The 24825-nt window shown below is 41.4% G+C and overlaps 1 protein-coding gene across 5 annotated transcripts in view; it reads right to left on the minus strand.

Annotated features, from left to right (window-relative positions):
* SEPTIN11 (septin 11) overlaps positions 1-24825 on the minus strand; it is a 139247-nt gene that overhangs the window by 35891 nt on the left and 78531 nt on the right. For all 5 annotated transcript variants that reach the window (XM_015138477.3, XM_015138476.3, XM_078003458.1 and 2 more), the window contains one exon: positions 7134-7248. In XM_015138477.3, coding sequence (XP_014993963.1) covers positions 7134-7248 — 115 coding nt within the window. The remainder of the gene's footprint in view (positions 1-7133; positions 7249-24825) is intronic.

Here is a 24825-nt window from a genome sequence, read left to right on the forward strand (position 1 = left end):
GATGATTCACTTATAGGGTAAAAGTTGGCCAAGTACATTCATCTTACTCTTTAACCTTTCCTGTTGTGTCCCTGAACATCTAAGATCATAGAATTTCCTCTTTAGTCAGGCTTCATTCAGCCAGTATTTTTCCAGTGCCTACTATGTACAAGTTCTGTGCCAAGTTCTGAGAATTCAAGAAACTAGCCTGATGGGGTGGTCTCCCACATCTTAGAATCTGGTCTAGAACATGATTGAATAATACCAGTCAGACTCTAATTTATTATTATGGGAACAACATTCTAAGTGTTTGTCACAACTGCTTTCCCCTTATAAGCAAGACCATCCTTTACACCCATGACCCTGCTAGTTGGCCACAGACAACTAGACCATGGCTAGGTCCTGACCTAAAGGCAACCACGGAAGCGCAATCATTTCACTATGAGCTGGGGCTCCACATTGGAGAGTGGCCTATCTAATCACAATTTTTCTCTTTGGGTGTTTGAATGAGATACATGCAATCTCCACACAGTGTGAAGGCATGAAAAAGAAACGATATACAAAGAGAGGTAAGTAAGCAGAAGCCATGAGGCAGCAAAGGCTGTAAGTAAATGGAAGCCATGCTGCAGACAGAATGTGGGCTGGGAATACAGGAAAGAGCAGATAGATGGCGTAGAGTACTGGAAATCCATCATGAAATTAATGCTTGGGTGCTCACTGTGTGACAAGCATAGGTGCAGGGATGAAGTAATGAACGAAAACAGACACTGACACCTGTTTGCACTTCTGTAACATCCTAAATGTCATTCCAGATCTCTATGGGGTCTGGTTGTGCAGCGGTTGAGACGGTTTCCTGTCTTCTTTACTTTCCTGAATAGTCTTACCAAAAAAAAACCCTCCATAAAAGCAATATAAAACCAGTCTCTGCTCCCTAACCTGAAAGAGTTTTTAACAAGTTAATACTCACCATCCATGGCTTAACAAATTAGCTTTGAGCAAAACAAAGTACTGTGTAGTGGATACAGAAATAAAACAGGGTTCTCACTAGTAGTTGATACTGAAGGTACTTGAGTCATTTTAAGTACATGCTACAAGTGTAACATTCTCAAGCAGAGCCAACTTCTTTTCAGGATTTACCTATTTTTAGAACAAAAAAGGCACAAAAGCAGATCTGCCATATAAAAGTTTCCCCTTTATGGGAAAGGCTCTGTCAGTAGAAAGTGACCTACTTAACTTTCATCTTCTTCCCTAAGAATAGCAATAAAGACTTCAATTACATGGCAAGGATTCTAGGTTACCTGGACAAGATTGAAATTATCATCTTATTTTACTAGGTTGAAAATTACTTAAGCATCCATGTGAATCAGGAACACCATACTTTTTTTTTTAAAGGCCTGGTAATTTTAATTATCATTTACATTAAGGTGGAAATTACAAACAATTAGCCTACCAGGCCCTACTTATAGCACAGGGTTAATCAATGGGTTGAAAAAAACCACTGTTCCTCTAAACTTTGGTGTGCTTTGCTTTCCATTTCTATGCTCTGTGCTTTTAAGAGCTGTAATTAGACACGGCAACTCCAACAGCAGTGTGATTCACCAAAAGCAGTTCAGCAGGAAATGACAGCTTTTGGAAGAAAAGGAACTCCAGAAGAACTAGGGAAGTTTTTCAATGCATTAGCTTATTTTCTTTAACAGACAGGGTCTCACTATGTTCCCCATGCTAGTCTCAGACTCCTGGACTCAAGCATTTCTCCTGCCTTGGCCTCCTGAAGCACTGGGATTCGTTTTTGAGGCTTCTCTCTAATCTTTCTAAGCAGAATCTCATCTATACTTTTGAGGACCTATAAGACAAAAATTTCTTTCTAACTGAATAACTAAAAGCCTACCAGGCACAGGTTCCAATTCAAACCAAACAACCATAACAATATTTTCAGAAAAATCAATGACTAACACTAAAGTATTTCAAAACTCCCTAGCAGACTGCCTGGCACAAAGGAGACATTTATTAAAAGTTAATTGCAGGCCGGGCACGGTGGCTCATGCCTGTAATCTCAACACTTTGGGAGACTGAGGCAGGCGGATCACCTGAGGTCAGGAGTTCGAGACCATCCTGGCCTACATGGTGAAACCCCATCTCTACTAAAAACACAAAAATTAGCCAGGTGTGCTGGTGGGCGCCTGTAATCCCAGCTACTCGGAAGGCTGAGGCAGGAGAATCCCTTGAACCTGAGAGGCGGAGGTTGCAGTCAGCAGAGATCACACCACTGCACTCCAGCCTGGGCAATAGAGTGAGAGACCCCATCTTAAAAAAAAAAAAAAAAGTTAATAGAAAACAAAAATGATCATGGTGGTGATTTATACAGAGATATGCCACTGTGGTAGATTTTTTCAGAGTCTGTTGTTTATTCTATCATAAATTCATCTGCCTAACCACTTTATCGTTACAGTAATTAGAGACCCTATTGAAGTGCTATCTGGGGCTTCTGTTTTTCCTGTTCCTGCCAATGCTAGTGAACATGATGCCCACATCACAGGGGAAGGCAGTCCTACCTTTTCCATTCTATTCTCAGGCTTATTTAACCCATGAGCTCTAAGGTGAACAAGGCAAGGGAAAAACAGAGGGATTGTATTATTAATTAGAAGATAACTGTAGATTGAACAAATTGTTGATCTGTGATTCAGCTCTTTTACTCTAATTGCCAAGACTGGCTACTTGGGTAAGTAACTGTGCATGGGGATCTGCCTGCCTTCCCTAAATATTCTAGATTTTACTCTTGGATGGAATCAGAGAGTCAGAAAGCTACATACCTAAGTTGCGTTGTTCTTGTTCCTCATAGAATCACCTTTGATGAAACAATCTCTGGCATAAGATGAGCCAGCCTGTGGCACCTGGCATTTCATTAAACAATTGCACTGACTTAGAGGATGCCCAGGAACCCAGACCACTACATACACCAAATCTCTTTTCTGAAAATCCATCGAGAAATTTTTCCAGGTAAAGCTATGTTTCATCCGGAGCAATCATTTTGTTTTTACTTTATAGATACTATAAATCTGTCGTATGTTAAACTTTTTGCTTGTGTTTAGCATATAACACATGCTCATTAAATATCTGCTAAATGAATGAGTGAACTAATAGTTTTCTCCATGCTCTGACCACTAAGCTGAGAGAAAAATGTAATACTTCATCAATTAATTGCTATAGGCAGGCCTGATGGCACACTTTGAGTTCTGATTCTATCCCTGGCTTCACCTTTATTTTCTAGGGTTAATTTTGTCTTTATTTATTTTACCCTATAAGCCATTTACATCCTTTCCTGGAAAACAAGATGGGATAAAAATGTTTAAGATTTGATTGTAAATTTCCACAATTTATGTTGACACTATACCTTGGCTAAGATGGCCTTACACTTCACTTACCTGTTTTCAATTCCTGTTCTCTCATCCCCTCAAAACAATTAAGGTTGAATTGTGGAAAAATTTTCTGTTTCAAAATGTATTACTAATTTACTTTGACTCTACTATCAAATTAGCTCTTCTTCAAAAGCAGAGATGTTACAGTATCTTATTCACCTTTGTATGTTCACAAGAAACAGACAGACAGCTGGATCAATGTTGATGAGGTTTTTTTCCTAGAGTTAGTATCATTTTGGAAAACGGATGAGAAAGACATACAAATTTAAAATTACAGAAAAAGGCTAAATGCTAATTTAGATCTAATTTAGATTCTCTGGAGAATTACAGCATGGGTAAAACATGAAAGGCTTTATTTAAACTAAAATGTAGCTTCAGGAGTGATTTAGGTGTGTTGTGGCAAAACAGACAGTGGGGGAATGATGAACTCCTGCGTGTTCTGTTATCTCATTTAACATCAGAATTCTCTTCCCAGTGAAATGAAAACTATACTTCCTCTATTACGTGCCTTCCCAGGACCAACAGAGATGGGTTCTAGCAGCAGACGTTTAATTCAGTAGCTCTGAAACTAGACTTAGTTCATGCCAGGACCATTTTCTGCTCTGGTTTATTTCCTGTGCATTCTTTCAAACTACAGGCTCATGCCACAAAACAAAATTACAATTCTGAGACCTTTTTGGTAAAAATTTTCCTTACTGGGATCATAACTTTATTTTTTTATCCTTAATTCCCTCCCATATTTATCACAAGTAAGTAAATTCACGCTATAAGTATCACATGTGAATACTGTGCAAAATAAACAAATGGGCAGTAAGAAGTAAGGAGGAAAAATTAACATGGATGCTCTTAAGTTAAATATAACACCTACTCCTCTATGTGGCTGTCCAAATATTTTGATCTACTTTTTATAGACTCTTACTTTAAAAATAGATGGACCATTGATTGACAGTAAGTTTTTCTTATAAAGATATTATGCCATAAAATATCTATGGCAAAGGGATTTGATATTCAACTTTCTGAGGATGATATTTAATGCTGACACTCCTGTCTCCCAAAGAGCTCATGCTGGCCCCAAACAAGGGGCTCCAAAGGGTTATGGAAAACGACCTAGAGAGTTAGATATGCTGACAACGAAGGATATCCAGGACTTCTTGTGGACTGAAAAAAGGAAAATGCACAAGATGAACAGCATGATCTCATTTGTGTAAAAGCAAAACAAGAAGGCACCTACATAACTGTGAGAAAGCTGTTTTTATCTGTCCAGTATGTCTCTCTCCCAAGCCCTATCTCCTTTCTGATCCTGTCTTCTTGCCTATGGGGAACCTTGTATGTTTTGGAGTGAACTGACCCCATCTTCCCCCCAGGCTAAGCGTGTGACTGAGTCCTGGCCAATCAGTGAAATCCTGACTGTTTGGTGAGACGTGTCAGGAATGCCTTGTTCCTTCCCCTGAGGTTGCTAGGCTGGTGATGCTGACAGAGCCAGGCTGCTGTCGTGATGAAAATGCCTGAATGTGAAGCAAGCAGAAGCAAGCAGGATCAAGAACCAGAGAAAGACAGGGCTCTTTGAACTCCTGGAGCCAGCTGCTCTTAATTACCTAATTCACCATATTACCTTTTCAGTGTGTGTTGGAGGGTGAGGGACAGTCTTAACTGGATTTAAGCTGGATTTCTGCAATTCTCTGTGGAAAATTTTCTGACACAAAAATACTAGGAGAGCGATGCGATGTGACTGGCTTTGTGAATGGATGGAAGGAGCCAAGAGCCAAGGAATGCAGGCAGCTTCCAGAAGCTGGAGAAGGCATGCACTCTCCCTAAAGGTTCCAGGAAGGAATGCAGCCCTGCGGACCCATACTGGACTCCTACCTACAGAACTGTAAGCCACCAAAAGCAACTTCCTAACACAGAAAGATGTCAAAAGTTTCTAGGAGGATCCCACAGTGTTATCTCTGTGAAATGGAAATGGGAGTGGGAGATGAAAGGGAAGTATTTTATAACATTTTAAACAAAAAATATATATTATGTTCATTAGTTTGAAAAACTAATTTTAAACATGTTTAAGAACAGAACCTGACAAAAATCTAAGAATCACAGGTATTGTAACCCACCCAGGAGACTCCAAATAGGGCTGCTTTACACGTCTAACAGGGCAGCATCGATCTGGCCTCTGAGGAATTCAGCATCCGAATTGTCTTATTTAACACAAGGAGTCAGCCCCTGAGCCAGCACACCCCACTGCACACCACATACCCAGTTAAACCAGGATCCCACCGGAAGGCTTTCCCCTACCATCCCCTGCAAGAGCCAGGACAGGACTCTCAGACAGGTTCTTAGAACTGATTTTGGAGACAGGGCTGGGGAGGCACTGAAGAGAAGCCAGAAGAGTAATTGGCCTGGGATTACAATTTAGCATACTTCTCAATAGAAAACCAACAAATCGCCAACAAATTGCTATGCTAATGAAGAATTGCCCTGCTCTGCAATAAGCATTTATCATGAGAGAAAGGACAACCCATTCATGCCACTCTGTAGAACTAGCTGCCATTCGGGAGGTCTCCTGCTGAATTTTAAAAGGCTTCATGTAGGGAAAAGGGGAAAGCATGAGATGAGAGTTGGCTGCTGTGGCCATGTTTCTCTCCAGTCCTTCTCTTATCCAGTGCTTAAGATAAAATGCCAGGGAGCAAGTTGGTCTAGCGTGCCCGCCAATTGTGACTTTCTACTAATGAATGCCCAGTGCAGAGGCTACACGCAGTCGAGTCATCAAGAGGTTCAAGAAGTTTTTTAAAAAGAAAAATATCTGCACTCCCCCCAACTTCCATAACTGACAAATAAGCAAATGATGGTTCTCACATTGAACACACACCTTTTCTAAATTCTCTTCGCTTTACTTGGACAAGAAAAGTAAGTCTGACACATTCTGACAAGCTTAGGGAAAAGACAGTCCACTTGGCTACATACAGAATTCTTTGATCTGTCTCAAAGTGATGTCTCAGAGGGAAATGCCCAGAGGACAATGCCAACAGAACAATATGGCCCAAACCACTTCACTGCTGTTTCACCTGCCATTCATCAGGCGTGATGGGGGAGAGAGCAATAGCCAGTATCTGTTCCACGCACATTTCTCCTTCAAACTAACAGGAAATTTATATTTTGATTTTCTTTATCCCCCTTCTTTTCCACCTTCCTCTTCTTAGTCCAAAAAGGATATGACATACAAAAAATTAGCCGGGCGTGGTGGTGGGCACCTGTAGTCCCAGCTACTCAGGAGGTTGAGGCAGGAGAATTGCTTGAACCCGGGAGGCAGAGGCTGCAGTGAGCCGAGATCGCCCCACGGCACTCCAGCCTGGGCAACAGGGCAAGACTCCTCCAAAAAAAAAAAAAAAAAAAAAAAAAAAGATATGGCTAGAGGAGTGAAGAAAAATACCAAGGCAGAGGCCTAGTCCAAAGTAAAATGTTTAAGGGATCTTAACGATATTGTAATGATCGGTTGCTTGACTGTGTGACAGAAATACTAATAGTAATCTGAGTAACATGACAAAACATACAATGCATTTACCTAAATACAGCTCTCAATCTTTATAACTTGTGACATGTATAAGGCAGATATTTTGCCTTGCTTTACTGATGACAAAAAAGAGAATAAACACGTCATTCTTATTTCACTGAAGCATGTCTCTCCGACAGTCACCTGTCAATATCTAAGGATCAAACTTCTTGCTGTGTGGGTGATGAATAACTTACCAACACAAAGGATGTTGAAACAGAATCCTTGAGAAGTAGACTTGTTGACCAGCTGGTCAGGGAGGCTGTCAAATCCCACATGGCCAGACAAAGACAAGTTTCGAAGCTCTTCATTCTGGAATTTCAGGGGAGAAAGATTTGAATGTCCATGAACCATGCCACCTGGATATCACACATCACAAACATTACATTCTCTCCTCTTCTTCCCTTGACATACATGGAAATAGACCCCCACAGCCGCCTTGGCTTCTACACAGCTGAGGGCACTAACAACTCCAAAGCCATGCTCTTTCCACAAAATCACAGTTTCCCAAAGCAGACCATCTCCCTGGGTATCTCACTCCTTGTTACAAGTGTACTGGTCCAGGGAAATTTGAGCTTCTAGAGGTGACTATTTCAGATATGCATTAAGTGACCAAAAAAACACAAAAGCCTCCAGCCATTTTGATCACTTTCATTATCCAAGAAAAGCTTTCAATTTACTGTCAACTCACAGTGAAAACATATCTAACACTCTTCCAGATACCAAAGAATTTGAAAAGCTCACGGTGGAGGATACATACTCCTTACAATGATGACAATGCTCTACCCACCATAAATGCAACATATTTAAAACTTCTCAGCACATGAGCTGGTTTCCTCTACTCCATTAGTTTCACAGGTTTCTTGAGTTAGCAGAGATTCTGTAACTGCTGGACTTTTGCAGAGTTTACCAATGGAGACTGGGGTAAGGTAGTTATCATACATTTAAAAATCACACAGGATATGGCTGGAAGCTAAAATAAAATTGTTGGGTGATTTATGCTGTTATATCAAATGGTACTGGCTGCCCCCACAACTTTGAATGTGTCCCGTGGGTGCTAGAGATAATCTGTGAAACCCTTTTTTCGCAAGATGCAGAGATCAGCTACAGTCCCTCAGTTATAATATCATGGTTATGGTTTGCAATTTCAGAAATTAGATACTGAAAGTCTTCTCCTTGGAGACACGACTCCTGGTATTCTGGCTGTGTTGTCAATGAACTTTATACTCAAAATACTGGAGTCCAGGTGAGAAAATGATCCTCAAAGCTCCATTTTTATTTTTATTATTTATTTGTTTTTGTATTTATTTATTTATTTATTTTGAGATGGAGTCTCACTCTGTCGCCAGGCTGGAGTGTAGTGGCACGATCTCAGTTCACTGCAACCTCTGCCTCCTAGGTTCAAGCAATTCTAGTGCCTCAGCCTCCCGAGTAGCTGGGATTACAGGCACGTACCACCATGCCCAGCTAATTTTTGTATTTTTAGTAGAGACGGGGTTTCATCATGTTGGCCAGGCTGGTATCAAACTCCTGACCTGGTGATCCGCCCGCCTCGGCCTCCCAAAGTGCTGGGATTACAGGCGTGAGCCACCACGCTCAGCCATTTTTATTTTTTTAGAGACAGGGTTGCACTGTCACTCAGGCTGGAGTGCAGTAGTGTGATGATAGCTCACTGCAGCCTCAAACTCCTGGGCTCAAGTGATCCTCCAGCTTCAGCCTCCCAAGTAGCTATGACTACAGGCATGTGCCACCACTCCCAGCTTCAAAGTTCCAGTTTATTTAAAAAAAAGAAAAAAAAAAAAAAGAAGAAAGCCTTGCACACAGGATCACTTAGTCAACGTTTTCAAAGTACTGGTTTTCATCATCCTATTTTTATGTTACACAATCGTGAGGGTGAGGGTGATTTCTTTTAATAAGCAAGGACTAAGACCCCATTTCAAATGTTTGTGGTCACCATATAGGCACAGAAATGTGACTCCAGAAATGCAGTGATTTTAAAGGACTTCAATGGTTTTATTAACAATACAATGTCTAAAGTCCATATCAGCTCTAAAATTCTGATTCTGTGAAATAAGACTAAAAGCCACCACACTGCCTGAATACCATGGTGGCAGCTGCAGATTTGAGGTCAATGGGACAGACAACAGATGTCTAGTCTATGAATAGTTTCCTTGAAACCTGCCAACAGTGAATATGAGACTCAAGAGTAGGCACTTATCCTTGAACAGGATGGTATGGTAGGCAGCTCACCAAACAGCTTCGAAGGCAGGCCCCAGTGGGCAGCAGTCCTTGTAGCTGGGCAAGCCTTCCAACAATGGGTACTTCTTCCAGCCCCAATCCTTGTACCTGCCCCTTCCTCTTTAGATACCTCAAAGGTTCAGACAGCAGGTATTTTTAGGGTGTTTACCACATCCGCCAAGACTTGGGGGAGGAGGAGGGTTTGAAATGAGTCCTGGGTTATTTTTAGAATGCTTTCCACCGAGCTGTGCGGTAGCTATTGTGTATCAGGCTAGGAGAAGCCATGGCACCAGCCTTCATTTCTGCTGCATCACTGACTTCAACCATTCGTGAACGGTATGAAAGAGACAACGCAGGGCAGAACCATCATCCCACATTCCCTCTCTCCACCGCCACATAATTCTTTTAATTTCAGGGGGAGGGGAGAATGGTTTATTGCTCTGGATTCTGGATTGCTGGGTTTTTAGATACCAGATATCCACCTATGAACCAATCCTGGGAAAGAATCAGATTTAGTAATTATAGCTCTCATCCTAGAACCCAAAGCTCAGCATCTCATATTCTCACCGTTTCCAAAACACGAGAAGCCACCCACACACCCACTAAGTATTTTTATACCCATTGAAAACCACATACAAAATGAAGGGTTATGAAACAGTTTGGTCTTGACATTTTTGAAATTTGAAGTTGTATCTTTAGAGTCTGTCTTCTAACACTGTAATATAGAATATGTAAATTTTATAATACAGTTTTTACATTTCTTAATTTGAGCCTAATTCTCTGCCCAGTATTAAAGGAAACCTGAGAGTCAATGCCCATCAGTATGTGATGGGGGAAAGGGAAAAAGAGGTTCCTCCTCTGATTTATGAACAGGCTTAAAAACTGGAGAGAACGGCACTGGAGGGCTTGCACAGGGCAGCTCTGAGCACCTGACCCAGTGCCTCCAGCACAGCAGCTGAACCGGATCCCTCCAGTCCAGCATTTTATAGCTCTTCCCTTAGCTGCCACAAGCCAAGGATTCTGGGGTCTTTTTTGAGTCTCCAGGCCCAGTTTCAGGGAACTGCATATATTCCATGTTGTTAACACTAACGCATCGGGAAATGACTCTGAATTTATCTCTAATATTGAACTCTGCTTGGCGTCCAGTTCTGAATTTCTATCAGAGGAACACTTCTCTTGGGTTGTCCCATCTGTACTTCAGACTTGATGTTTATGACACTGAAATCATATTCCTCTATCCCAAACTCGCCCGTTCTCCAGAGTTCCCTATTGCTGTTAACAGTACTTAGCCATGCTTGAGACCACCTCCCCTCCCACCATCAACTCTGAAGTCTTATCAGTACTACATCCTCCACATTTCTATTCCTACTAATTCAACAGCCTCCCAACTGGCCTCCCTGACTTGATGTCACCCTCTCTAATACTTCCTCCCTCCACCTTGCCGTCAAGGGGATCTCGGTACTCAAGGTCCCCAATCCAAACTCCTTGGCCTGTCATTTCAGGGCCCCATGGGCTAACCCCAAATCTCCATTCCTACTGAATCTCCCACTTCTCCCCAGGGAGCACCTTACACTGCAGTTAAATTAAATGGCCCCTGTTCTTGGGACAAACCCAGGTTTCTTCCCATCAGAATTTAGTCACATTATTTCCTCTATGTGAAAGGGCCTTACAGCCAGTGTTTACATATCCAAATCTTCCAGATCCCAATAAAATTCTACCTCCATCATTGTCTTTATTATGAAATCTTGGGGAAATTTTCACTAAACATTCTTCTGACCACTAAAAGGAAAATACTGATTGAAAAGCAGCTCAAGCTATTTGGAATTCCATCATGATAATAACAGCTAACATTTATTGACCATTTCCAATGCTCCAGAAAAGCCCTAACTTCTCTAACTTCTCTCTCTTAACAATTCTATAAATTAGTTACATTATTACCCAAACTCAATTTACAGATGAGAAAACAGAGGCACTATTTAGTAACTTGCCCAAGGTTTCCCAACTAGTAAAGTCAAGGTGCTGAAATTGGAACCCAGGAAGTCAGGTTCCAGAGCTGTCGAACATTGTCATTGTTGTCTCATGATGATTTATTAAGTTCCTAAGTAGCCCCAGACAGTAAAATGATTTCAGCTGTTATAAAAATCCAATATATTAAAATAGAAGGAAAAAAATACTCTCTGAAAACCATGATTCTTTGGCAACCATAAGAGATGGAAATTGAGAATTAAAACTGGCAAAGTAGCTCCAAGTATATTTTCACTGATCCTGGCAATGCCAAGACCAAACTTTGATTTTTGTAGTGATGGCATATGAAACCCATAATATAATGCTTAGTTTTAACCATTTCTGAAAAGATAGTGCCAACACAGAACCACTAAGTAAGACCTGAATTGATTTAGCCCTCCATTTGCTAATCTGCCTAGTGACGATTTGTAACTAGATAATTTCTACAGCCCACTCCATCTTGAAATGGATTATGACCAACCTTTATGGTATAAAATAAACTTGTTTTTCACTTGACAATTTCACTTTTCTCTTTTCAGAACATATCCTCTTAGATACAATTATTTATTTGTTTATTCAAAAATACCCACTGCTCAAAGCACTAAGAAAGCTAAAATATGTTATTTTTATTATTCATTGATCAACACTGCAGTTCCGACCCTTAAGAGGTTTTACAATGTAATAGTAGAGCTAGGACAGATGTAAATGTAGGACTATGAAGGATAAAAGCCATCAATACCATGGCCTCAACTATGGGAAGGCATGGAGAAGAAGTAGTTTTTGGCTAGGGAAATTAAGGGGATACCTTTTAAGAAGGCTAAAGTTCCCCAAATCTATCAGTGAAACAAAAGCCCAGCTTGCAAAACCCTTCTGGATAAATGTTATCTATGCCCAAAAGGTTACTTTCTTATGAATGTATACCTGAAGTGTATAATTGGTAGCTTTTCAGAAAATTCCCAGCTGACTTCATTATTGAGATAATTATAAAACAAATTATGTAATAATGTGTGCCACCACCTACATTCTGAGCACTGCTGTAAAATATGTTCCACAATTCCAAATCCTGCTTCAAAAGAGAAGGGCAGCAAAAGGCTTACAGTCAGACAGACATGGGTTTGAATCCCAGCTTTGCTTTCTACTTGCTTTAGTCTCTGTTCTGCCCTCAGTAAAAACAGGAAGAGGTGCTAGGCTCTCTCATACGTATCTCCTTGGTAGGGTTATTGGGAGGAGATAAGGAGGTACGGATGAGAGCGCCTAGCACTTAATAGGTCTTCTGAAACTTGGACTTCCTTTACCTACGTAAGTTGGGAGGAAGAGGCAACTATCATTTAAAAATCTGAAATTAATCAGAAGTTCTATTACTGCTGCTAGGCATTCCAGGAGAAGCTGCTGACCAGCAAAGCTCTCGGACATATGAAGAAGGTAAAATCACAATAAAACCAAAGTGAACAGAAAGAAATAAAAAAAGAGAATGACAATTCTAGCATGAAGAAAATCCATTCCTAAAGAGAAAACTCATTTACAAAGCTGGGGGAAAAGCCACAGAGTCACATTCCTGTTTGCAGAATCAGCAGTCAGCAGAAGCCACATCCTCCCCAGCTGGGAAAAATTCTGGATTCCCCATCACTTTTGCTTCTGCAGTTATGTGCCACTTCATGATGAGGAAACATTCTGAGAAACATGCCAGTAGGTGATTTTGTTCTTGTGTGAACATCCTAGAGCAGCAGTCACCAACCTTTGTGGCACCAAGGACCAGTTTGTGGAAGACCATTTTTCCACAGACAAGGTTGGTTTGGGGATGAAACCGCCCTACCTCAGATCTTTAGGCATTAGATTCTCATAAGGAACGCACAACCTAGATCTCTCCCATGCGCAGTTCACCACAGGGCTCAGGCTCCTGTGACAATCTAATGCCTGAGCTGATCTGAAGGAGGCAGAACTCAGGCGGTAATACTGAAGGAGGCAGAACTCAGGCGGTAATACTGAGTAGCCCATCACTCGCCTCCTGCTGGGCAGCCCGGTTCCAGACAGGCCACGGACTGGTCTCAGTCGGCAGCCCGGGGGGATGGGGACTCCATCCTAGAGTGTACTTGTGAGAGGTGAAGCCAGCTGGACTTCCTGGGTCCAGTGGGGACTTGGAGAACTTTTCCCTCTTACAAGAGGATTGTAAAACACACCAATCAGTATTCTGTAGCTAGCAGGTGAATTGTAAAATGTACCAATCAGCGCTCTGTAAAAACACACCAGTCAGTGCTCTGTAGCTAACAAGAGGATTATAAAATGCATCAATCAGTGCTCTGTAAAAATGCACCAATCAGTGCTCTGTAACAAGAGGATTATAAAATGCACCAATCAGTGCTCTGTAAAAATGCACCAATCAGTGCTCTGTAGCAAGAGGATTGTAAAATGCACCAATCAGTGCTCTGTAAAACATATCAATCAGGAGGAGTCTAAAAGTAGCCAATCACGGGGAGGGGTGAAAAAAGGGCACTCTGATACAACAGAAAGGGAACATGGTGGGGACAAATAAGGGAATAAAAGCTGGCCACCCAAGCCAGCAGCGGCAATCCGCTAAGGTTCCCTTCCATGCTGTGGAAGCTTTGTTCTTTTGCTCTTCACAATAAATCTTGCTGCTGCTCACTCTTTGGGTCTGTGCCGCCTTTAAGAGCTATAACACTCACCATGAAGGTCTGCGGCTTCATTCTTGAAGTCAGCGAGACCACAAACCCACTGCCAGGAACAAACTCCAGACACGCTTACACAAACCTAGATGGTATAGCCTACTACACACTTAGGATATATGGCATAGCCTATTGCTCCTTGGCTATAAACCTGTACAGAATATTACTGTACTGAATACTATAGGCAACTGTAACACAATGGTAAATATTTGTATATCTAAACATAGAAATGGTACAGTAAAAGTGCAGTTTTACAATCTTACGGAACCACAATTGTATATGCGGTCCATTGTTGACTAAGCATTTGTAAAGCAGTACATGACTATATTTTAATCCAGCCCTAGGTCTACTGAAATTAACAAGCTCGGTGTGCCCAGATGGATTTTATTCACCATACTCAAACTGAAGTGATATCCTTTTTGTTTACTTTTAAAACAGAAGTGTTTCGGTAGATGTGGTTAGGTAGCCCATAGCCTCTGATCCTTATCAGCAGGTGGAAGCAAAAGAGCATGTTACCAAGGTGATATTTGAATTGTTTAATCCAAACAAATTAAAATTACATTTCCATTTGAAAGCAATATTTAATTTTTACCTTTAAAATCAGGTATTACAATTTAAGTTTAGAAGTATTTTTCTCTTAAAAATTTTTTTTTTAATGTATTCAGGTGGAGAGCTGGAGATTTTTATTAATAAGACATGGTGATTACATTTTTCTCAACGCCTCAGATTATGGATAAATAAAGTATGCAGATCCAAGTCACTTAATCCTCGGGCTTATGTTTCCTCCTCTGTAAAGTGAGGAGATTTAACCAAATGACCTCTAAACAAAGTCTCTGGTACTTTGTTTTTTCTAATTCTAAGGCTTCTTGAATCTGGATGTTAGAGATGCATAAATCCAATTCTGTTATTTTGCTTAAGGAAAGCCAACACAGGGTGAAAAATTCCTGGTAGCATATTTGCTCTGGCCAGATCAAGATGGCTCAAGTTTTAATTGACCCATGAAAGGGAGTTTCTATCAATTATGCTGGGAAACTCCAAACCAAATGGAAATCTGTGTGCATAACCTCTGTGTTTTCCACCTCAACTTTTCATTTCTGCTTAACTACAATACATATGAATTAGCTAAGAAAGTTATGTACCTACTTTTTACAAATGCCCTCCTTAAAAGCAATTTCTTTTTGTTTGGCTATATCTCCAGTCATCCACAAGATTTTTGAAAAGTGGATTTATATCCTCAAAACAAAACCTAGAGCTGGGCACAATGGCTCACATCTGTAATCCCAGCTACTTGGCAGGCTGAGGCAGGAGGATCGCTTGAGCTCAGGAGTTAGAGGCTGCAATGAGCCAGGATTGTGCCACTGTACTCCAGCCTGGGTGACAGAGTGATATACTTTGTCTCAAAAATAAAAAACAAACAAAAAACCTAGGAAATAACTTCTCTGTATAAGTTAGTCATCTGTTCTCAAAAAGAAAAGTAAATCTTTATTCATGCTTTCATTCATCAGCAAGTATTTATTGAGTACCAATTAGAATACTGCATTAAATGCTAAGGATACCATGATGAAAAAACAAAGCATCCCCAACTCACGGAGCAAACAGTGTAACGGGGCACACAGATGTCAATCAAACAGTCACAAATACATAACCATAAAGCTATCCAAAGGACAGCACGCTGTGCGCCTTATAACTCATGTGATTAACTACTCAATCTCTGAGTGAATTCACCAGCCTATAGTATGTAAAAATGTGTATTAGTCCAAAGCACTGTTGAATATTAATTTAATAGGTGGCCCCTGTGTACAGCTGATGTGCAGGTTTCCTATTTTCAGATGAAAACAAACAGTCTTCCTGAGCAGCACTGCCTGATGGGAGAAGGTAGAAATATCAGGACTCAGGTTTCAAGGGAACAGATGTCCAATTTTAAAGAGAGCTGAGATGAAATCATGGGGCAGCAGAGGGCAGAGGAGACATGTGCGGTACACTCCTTTGAGCTCTGTCTTTTCTCCTTACAGAATACCTAATTGGAAAAGAGAAGAGGTACATACCCCTTCATCTTAAGTCATGTCTTTTTCTGAGGTCCTATTTCAGTAGTACAGATGCCTCTGAGCCGAAGAGAGGTAAAGAAAAGAACACGCTGTCTCGCACACAAAATCTTTGATTGACCCCAGCCACTTCCCAGGATCTGAAGAATGGAGAAATTCTGGAGTCACGAACTGTCCGCAAAGTAAGTTTTACTCAAGTACCCTGATTAATCACTTCTGTAGATACACACTGCTACCTGACTGCATTCTAGAAAGTATTGAATTGGTTTCATATTCTCTTTTAAAGAAAAGAAGGTTAGTGGGAAGATGGGAAACGCCCTTAGTTCTCATGCAAAAGGGAAAACACTGGAATGCAAAGTTTCGACCCAAACCACAGCTATGAAGCCAGCATCAGGATGCTTTCAAAGCTAAGCATTGCCGGGGTAACTTTCATATTATAAAATGTCTGGACCATCTCATTACCAATGAGAATTTGCATTCTTTAAAGATGATTTGAACAACATTTGCTACGCTGCTTGTCATCTATACCATGAAATCCCAAGCCTAGAGCCAAGAAAACCCCCAAGGAAATTGTCTCACACAAGCAGCAGAACAGAGAGCGCCAGGCGGCAGTGGGGAACTTTTAAGAGAAAAACCATATGGTAATACAAGGAAAGAACAACTTCTCAGTGCAGCGCAGCTGGAAGATGAGACTAAGCAGGAGCATGCAGGGGCCAGCCCCGAGGTCACAAAGCCAGGTAGATGAGCTCGGAACGCCAAACCCAGGGAGCCACCCTGGAAAACATACCATATAACCAAAAAAGCACTTGATTAATACTGAATAATTGTCCCAATTCCAAGTGCTATCCCTAAGTAACTTTCTCCAAAAGACTCCCAGTAGACGAACACATTTTGCTCTTCCAGAGCCTTACAAAATTAATGCCGTGTGGGGGTTTTCTTTGGGGCTGGTAAGATTTTAGGAAAATATTACCTTTTGATTGTTTTGTTTCTGTGACATTTGAATTATTACAAAAGGAAAAAAAAAATTGTACTTTTGTAATAGAAAATATATAAGGTTTTTAAAATCCAGGAACATCAATAACAATAACACCAAATATCTTTTTCTGAGGAGGTAAACCCGCAGTATTTATTGTAGCTAATAGGTAGGTTAAGAGGGTAAAATAGGAGAACTTAATTTTTCTAATAGTAGAACTAAGTCATGTTGAAAGTGACAGGAGGAATCAGAAAAGTGGAAAAGTGTAGTGGAAGGTGCCAGACATGTTAAGTCAAGACGAGAGCACCTCTGTCATAGTTTAGCTGTGTGACCTAGGGTATTTAACTTTGCCTCAGTTTTGTCGGCTTTAAGATACATTCTCTCACAGGGCTGCTGTAGGAATTAATTAACAGATTTCTCTTTCATCAGCTCATTTTACACACTTTTCTTGGGTGACTCCATCCTTGCCCATGACTTTAGTACCCAACCATCAGCTAACAACTCCCTTGTCATGACCCACAGCCCTCTCCCCTCTGCTGGGCTTCCTGCTGTGCAGCACGGCCCAGGCATCTCTAAGCCAACATCTCCGTGGAACTCAGCCTGTCCCCATTCTCCATTCAAACAAGTCCTCCTATTTTTTTTCATACCAAATAGCAGCAACGTCTACTTCAAGGTATCAGAAAGTCCCCCAGAATAACATGTATTAGCATGCATCTGATAAAATCTGCAGTTATAGATCTCCACCCTCTTGCAGGAGAAAAAAGTCCACTGGTTAATCAGCTTAAACCCTCCCTTATCCTCTGAATTGGACAGTGAAGACTTGAAGTCATCAGTACCACGTTAGCTTTTCTCCTCTGTGCCCAGATGTATACCTCTAACATTTATTGTTAACATAACACCCACCACACCCTTTTTGGTCATATTTTTCCCACTCTGCCCTTTGGACATAACTACAACCACTCTACTACCAGTTGGTTTCCATCCCTAAGCCCTGAAATCCAATGACTGACTTTGATATTTCTCTCAACGCTGCCTTCATTCGACTTCACCAAAATTTGTATGTGCGTTGTTGGTTCAACAGAAGTCATACTCTCCAACCTTCTCATTTTCAGATAAGGAAACAGGTACAATGGCTACTTGACTGGTGTTCTTTATGCATGGGGCAGGTGGAGACAGAGTGAGGTGTGGGAGAACCCAGGACCCTGGTGCCTGGCCCACCTTCTTTCCATTACACTTAGGCCTGCTTTGCAGATAAGAGCTCACACTGATTGTGGATGAAGCCGAATCTAACAGGCCTGGACATACCATGCTGCATTCGTTCTTGTTCTTCCACCTGGACCTGCAGCCCCTTTTCTGTCTCTACATCCTACCTTCAGATAAAATGGTAACTGCCCACATTTCCTCTGAGATCTGGCGGGTTTGCCCGGGACTAGAGTTTCACCCTCATTCCATCAGAAATTAAATTTCTCATATGCCTGTTAGGAAAAACTCTGTTGAAAAGCTGTCCCCAGAAACAGGTATCTGAAGTGAACAGAGCCCCAGAGGCTGCTTACAACCCCGGATAGGGGGAGGAGGGGAATCACTAGCAAAACAGCATTTCAGCAAACCACCACCAAGTGTGAAAATACAAAAACTGTACAAAGCAAGAGCACTGTTTTCTTAGAGACAGAACATTTTTCTAAAAGTCTGTGTAAACTCTTGAGAAGTTAAATCTAACTGGATGCCAAGAATTAACAACAACAAAAAAGAGTTGAGTTTCCAAAGACCACAGTTTCTGAGTTTTCCTGAGTTTCCAAAGACCACAGTCTCTCTATGAGCCCAAGTGACTAATGCCTGTAACAGCCGAACCTTACAAACTGCTGACCAGCAGAAAGTCTGTTTGGGAATGACAAGGTCCACGTGTGCATTCCAGGGACGCTTACAGATTCTGCAGTACTCCAAGGAAGACAGGGTGGGAGGGAAACAATGTGACAAACAGGCAAGAAGTACTTAGAAAGGCACGACCCGATTAGAAACAGATGCTGCAGCTGCTCTCTCGCACTGGCCCACATCGGAGATGATGAGAAGCCCTTCACCCAGCAGCCACCTAGGAACACTAATGAGCAAAGCAAACAGGGAAGTGGGGGAGAGGTCACAAACCATTTCAAAACCCTCTTGCTGTCCAAGGGGTCCCAAATAACCCGGTTCCATTTAAGACATAGCATGTCTCTTGCAGAGTATAAAACCACCCACTTGTCTCACTGTTGTTTATTTGGGTCATTTTTGTCCCACCTGTCCTGTCTTTATCCTGTGGAATATCTTCAAAACAGTGACAAATAGGAGGTCAAAGAGAATTAAGAGGCTCAAAGCAGTTGGAAGTTTTTTTCTCAACTTTTTATGTCCTGTGCTACTCATATTCACACATCCATTCCTCAGTATTTCCTGTTTGAGAAATATTGTGGCTCAGTTCATCTATTTCTATTCACTGAATGCATTCATCAGCAAATAATGAAATATGGATGGGACGCTTCCTTCCCGATGCCACCATTATCACCGGATATAAATTAGCCACTTCCTTTCTGAAAGATACCATGTATTTCTGTGCCTTTCTGAAAAGGCAGGGGATTTTCAGTTACAGTAATGGCCATGTGATGGCAGTCTCTGTGGGAGAAGAAAAAAAAGAAAAAAAAAAAAAAATCCAATACAGTTCCAAGCAAGTCATGAACAAAAGCGCCAGGGCTGTTTCCCCCAGTCACAACCTGGCTGCTTTCTCCTCCCAAAGCATGTTCAGTTCTTAATCCAGGCTGACCTAGAACATGAGTCCAGTGACACATTTCCAGCACCTGAAAACTGAGGAATTATACCAAAAATGACCAAAACCATGATACATATTGAGGAAATAAACATACCAATTAACATCTGGTCTTGCTCTACAAATATTACTAAACAATTATGGCCAAAATCCTCAAGTCTTCCTAAGAGTTCTTTTTTTTTTTTTTTTCCTGAAACGAAGTATTGCTCTGTCGCCCAGGCTAGAGTGCAATAGCGCGATCTCGGCTCACTGCAACCTTCGCCTCCAGGGTTCAAGTGATTCTCCTGCCTCAGCCTCTGACTAACTGGGATTACAGGCACCTGCCACCACATCCAGCTAATTTTTATATTTTTAGTAGAGACAGGGTTTCACCATGTTGGCCAGGCTGGTTTTTAACTCTTGACCTTGTGATCTGCCTGCCTTGGCCTCCCAAAGTGCTGGGATTATGGGCATGAGCCACCGCGCCTGGCCTCTAAGAGTTCTACCGTGTCTTAATCTCAGCCCTGGATGAACACTATCAGGATTGAATAGAGGTTGTTTACATAAATGTGGGGCATGTGCTAGTTTTCTATATACATATAACAAATTATCACAAATTTAGTGTCTTGAAACAACATCCGTTTATTAGCCGTCAGTTTCATAGGTCACAAGTCTGGGCATGGTATAGCTGGACTTTCTGCCTGGGTTATCACAAGGCTGAAGTCAAAGTGTGGGCCAAGCTAAGGAGGTTGTCCTCTCAAGGCTCTGAGGAAATACCCTCTTCCAAGCTCATTCCAGATGTGGGCAGATTCAATTCCTTGCAGCTGTAGGACTGAGGGCCTTCTCTCCTTACTGTCAGAGGCTGTGCTCAGTTCCAAAAAGTCTCTGATGGTTCCAAGCCACGAGGTCACCTCTGTCTTCAAAGTCAGCAATGAAAAATCTCCCTTGTGTCCCTCTCACATTTCAAATATCCTTCTTCAGGAACAGTCTGGTCCCTTTTAAGGGACTGTTTAACGAGGTAAGGTCCACCCAGGTCAATCTCCATTTCTAAACGACAGCTGTGCCATAACATAACCTACCTGTGGGAGTGATATTCACAAGTTCTGGGGATTATGCCGAGTGTGTATACCAGGGGCTGGGACCTTGAGGCCATTTTAGGATTCTGCCTACCAAAGTATACTTTATTTCAACATCCCTATTTCTCCTGTGTAACTTTAGGATAAGACATAATAATGAATATTGGCATTTCCCCGGCTCAAAAAAAAAAAAAAAAAAAAGCATAACTGTCTCCAGGAGAAAACAGAGAGATATTAGTAATAGCATAGTAAACTAGATCCTTCTCAGGCTACCAAGGCAGACCTTTTACACTGAATCTGATAAGGGCAGCTAACCACAAGACTAGCTAGAGTCCCTTCGCCTTTGGAGGAAGCCTTCCAATAACGAAAGTAAACTGCAAATATTTAGGTGCTGTGTTTGTAACAAGAATTCTAGGAAATGCAAAAGATTCTTAAGGAATTTGAGTCTTATTAGGGAGATAAGTTATTGAGGCAAAACAGAAGATGATTTTGAAATGTTTCGTGATGAAATATAGTACAAAGATTACAGGGTTAGACAATGGAGATGAATGTGGACCAGAGCAAAAATGTAAAACTTTCTTAAAGCAGGTCAGTTTCGCCCTAGGTCATGGTAAGATGAAACAAGATCTGGGCTGGGAGTGGTGGCTTATGCCTGTAATCCAACACTTTGGGAGGCTGAGGTAGGCAATCACTAGAGGCCAGGAGTTCGAGAACAGCCTGACCAACATGGCGAAACCCTGTCTCTACTAAAAATACAAAAATTAGCCAGGCATGGTGGCACCTGCCTGTAATCCCAGTTAATGAGGAGGCTGAGGTGGGAGAATCACTTCAACCCAGGAGGCAGAGGTTACAGTGAGCCGAGATCGCACCACTGCACTCCAGCCTGGGCAACAGCAAGACTCCATCTCAACTTAAAAAAAAAAAAAAAAAAAAAAAAGATTTGAATAGTTGCAGACAAGGAATGGAGATGGAGGGAGAGAAACAAGTAGAATCTATTAAGGAAGGCAGCAGGAAAAGGAAAGAGGCCCAAAGGGTATGGAAATCAATGAACTAGAAAAACTAAAGGAAAACTAAGAGTAGAGGATGTAAGACTTTAAAACTGATTCTTTGTCAGTTTACTAGAAACAGTGCTTAAATGGGGAGCATTTCCAGTGTCACTTGGGGGAGAGATCTAGAAACAATCACTGAGCAGCCACGTCATGAAAGACTTCTCTGTTTCCCACTCCCTAGTGTACTTAAAAACGTATCTTCCCACCAGACCGACCAAGGGATCATGAGTATAGAATTGCCTCAGCCAAGGTTTTAACCCAGATTACTAGCTGGGGCAACCATCCAAATAGTAAGCTATTTGATGCAAACTTCCTTCAGAGCATTAAAAAAAAAAAAGCATATCTTGCAGAGAAGTTAATAAACAGACTCTATTTGTTACAGCTACAATTTCAGCCATTCTAATCAAGCTAAAGCTTTCTTACTCCTTCCTTACTCTGTTCTCCTTCTCAAAAAATAGGACCTATTAACCCCTAATAAATAAATTAATACTCCCACAGCAGAGACAACTTTCTGCCTTATAGGAAGTTAACTGCACATTGTGGAAGCATCCACCTAGGTGTAAGAGAAAGCTGGTTTAGAGTTTTTCTCACACACACTGTTGTGCTTAGGAAAGCAGACCCAAGAGGCTGTATTACAATTTTCCTCTTTTCTCAAAGTTCTCCTATTGATAGATGATTTTATACGCTGGCTTTCTTGTCTTGACCAGCTAATGCAAAACAAACCTTTTCACATGCTGCAGCTCACAAGAATGTTCCCACAGTCCGCTCCACCCCCTCCATTGTCCACTAAAATTGTCTCTTAAAAAGGCATTTTCATTATCATTATCATCATGTTGATATGTCTGAATAATCAAGTAGGGCCCAAGTAGAACACTGGGAAAACGCGACTGCACACAATAATCTTTTATAAATCCCATCAGCTCTCAAAAAGAGATGATAAAATACGTGCAAGAGCACAGGTTATATTTTTACTCTTGTTACCACAAAGCACAAACGGTTTGGGTCAGCAGCCCAGACTTCTCACCAAGATGGGGTCCAATTCCACATCAATGCTCCTAGATTAACAGATTAAGAGTTATGGGATATGTGAATGGGAATATGTTTCTGACAGTCTTGATAGCAAGATTACAGGGAAGCATTAAGCTAAAATCAAAACTTGAAAGATTATAGCTTGGCAAGAGATCCTTGCTGTAATCCATACGATCTGTAGGAAGGAAAAACTGAAAAAGTTAAATGAGACTCAGGGTGGAAGACAAACCAGAATTAGCAAAAGTCTTAGGCACTGATCCAGGTGGCTGCCATTAAACACTCCCAAAGCCTAATGGTCTATTTGAATAATATTATTCACATAGATAAAATGAATGGCAAGCTAAGGGAAATAATTGATGATTACCCTGGCAAAAACAAGAACTACTTTCCCACTTGAATTTGAGAAAAATCCAAGCCTCAAATCCCTTCCCACATAGAGCGGGTCAGACCATGTATCTCACTGTAATCATGGCTACACAGAGTTAAACCTCTTTTGCCACAACTGCACCAAATGTACACACTTAGGTTGCTTATTACTGGGAGTGGGTTTAGTGCAATGTGCCAGCTGCAGCCACCAATATAAGGATACAAGGCTTGGCAGCAATCCCCCATGATTCCTTCTCAGTTCCACTTCCTATCCACCCTTTAGCCCAGATATTAATAATTCAGAAAACAGTGTGACAGCCACAAGTCACATGCATGAACACCCAAGAAACAATCACTGTAAAACCAGATGCATTTGGACAGATAAACTTGTGAAGCTTTAGTCCCCATGGAGAACAGAGCACCAATAAATACACCTCATACTTCACCTCACATTCTGGGATCAAGGTGGAAAAGCAGATCACTATCTTTTCAAAATATCAGTTTAAAGTTGCTGGGAGTACCTATGTGATTAAGGTTAAAATACCCAGAGAAAGAAAAAAAGGCAACAGGCTCTACCACTTTTTTATCCACAGAACAAAAAAAGAGGGGTCTGCCACTTCCCTTAACCAATCAATCAAAAAACAATTTTATCAAACATTTATGAAAAGACCACAATACTAAGTATGGTTTAGCAAAAACAAACAAGGCACTCGAAGGCCACCATGCTTGGTCTACCCTTCAAGCTTCTCAATATGTTCCTCCTTCCACTGTAGCTATCAGGAAAATAATGTTTATTGGGTGCTTGTTTGCCCCCAATTTTTTTTTTTTTTTTTTTTTTTTTTTGAGATGGAGTTTCTTTCTGTCTCCCAGGCTGGAATGCAGTGGCACAATCTTGGCTCACTGCAACCTCTTTCTTCCGGGTTTAAGCAGTTCTCCAGCAGCAACCTCCCAAGTAGCTGGGATTACAGGCGCCCACCACCACGCTCAACTAATTTTTGTATTTTTTGATAGAGATGGGGTTTCGCCATGTTGGTTAGGCTGGTCTTGAACTCCTGACCTCAGGTGATCCATCTGCCTTGACCTCCCAAAGTGCTGGGATTATAGATGTGAGCCACATGCCTGGCCCTTTGTTTACCCTTTTAAAAACCTTCGCATTTAATCCTTATAATTTGTGAAGTAGATACCATTGGCTCCATTTTACAGAGGAGGAAACTAAAGTTCAATTCATGGCAGAACCAGCATTCAAACCAGTTTTGCCAGATTCCAAGTCCACCACCGCCCATACCCTAAACTGGACAACTGACTCTTTTCAAAGCACAGTAACCTCTGCACTGAGCACGCCTCCACCTTCAGCTCCACTTGTCAAATCCTACCCATCCTCAAAATTCCAGGCAAAATGCCACTTTCTTCACTAAGCCTTCCCTGGTTCCTTGAATTAGACACCATTGCTTTTTATTTTATAAAGGTCCACTGTATTTGGGTCCTTGGTCCATCTTGCATCTAGCAGTACGTTTAGTTTTCCACTTGGTCAGGCCCCCAAAAGAATGGACATTTTTTGAGGACAGGAACCCTGTCTTATTCATCTTACTTGTGATGTACAACATCACAGGTAACCAGGGCCAAACGTTTAGGATGAATGAATGCAGCAACTTATTTCTCAC

Source organism: Macaca mulatta, chromosome 5 (genome assembly GCF_049350105.2).
Source record: "Macaca mulatta isolate MMU2019108-1 chromosome 5, T2T-MMU8v2.0, whole genome shotgun sequence".
In the NCBI taxonomy this organism is placed as follows: domain Eukaryota; kingdom Metazoa; phylum Chordata; class Mammalia; order Primates; family Cercopithecidae; genus Macaca; species Macaca mulatta.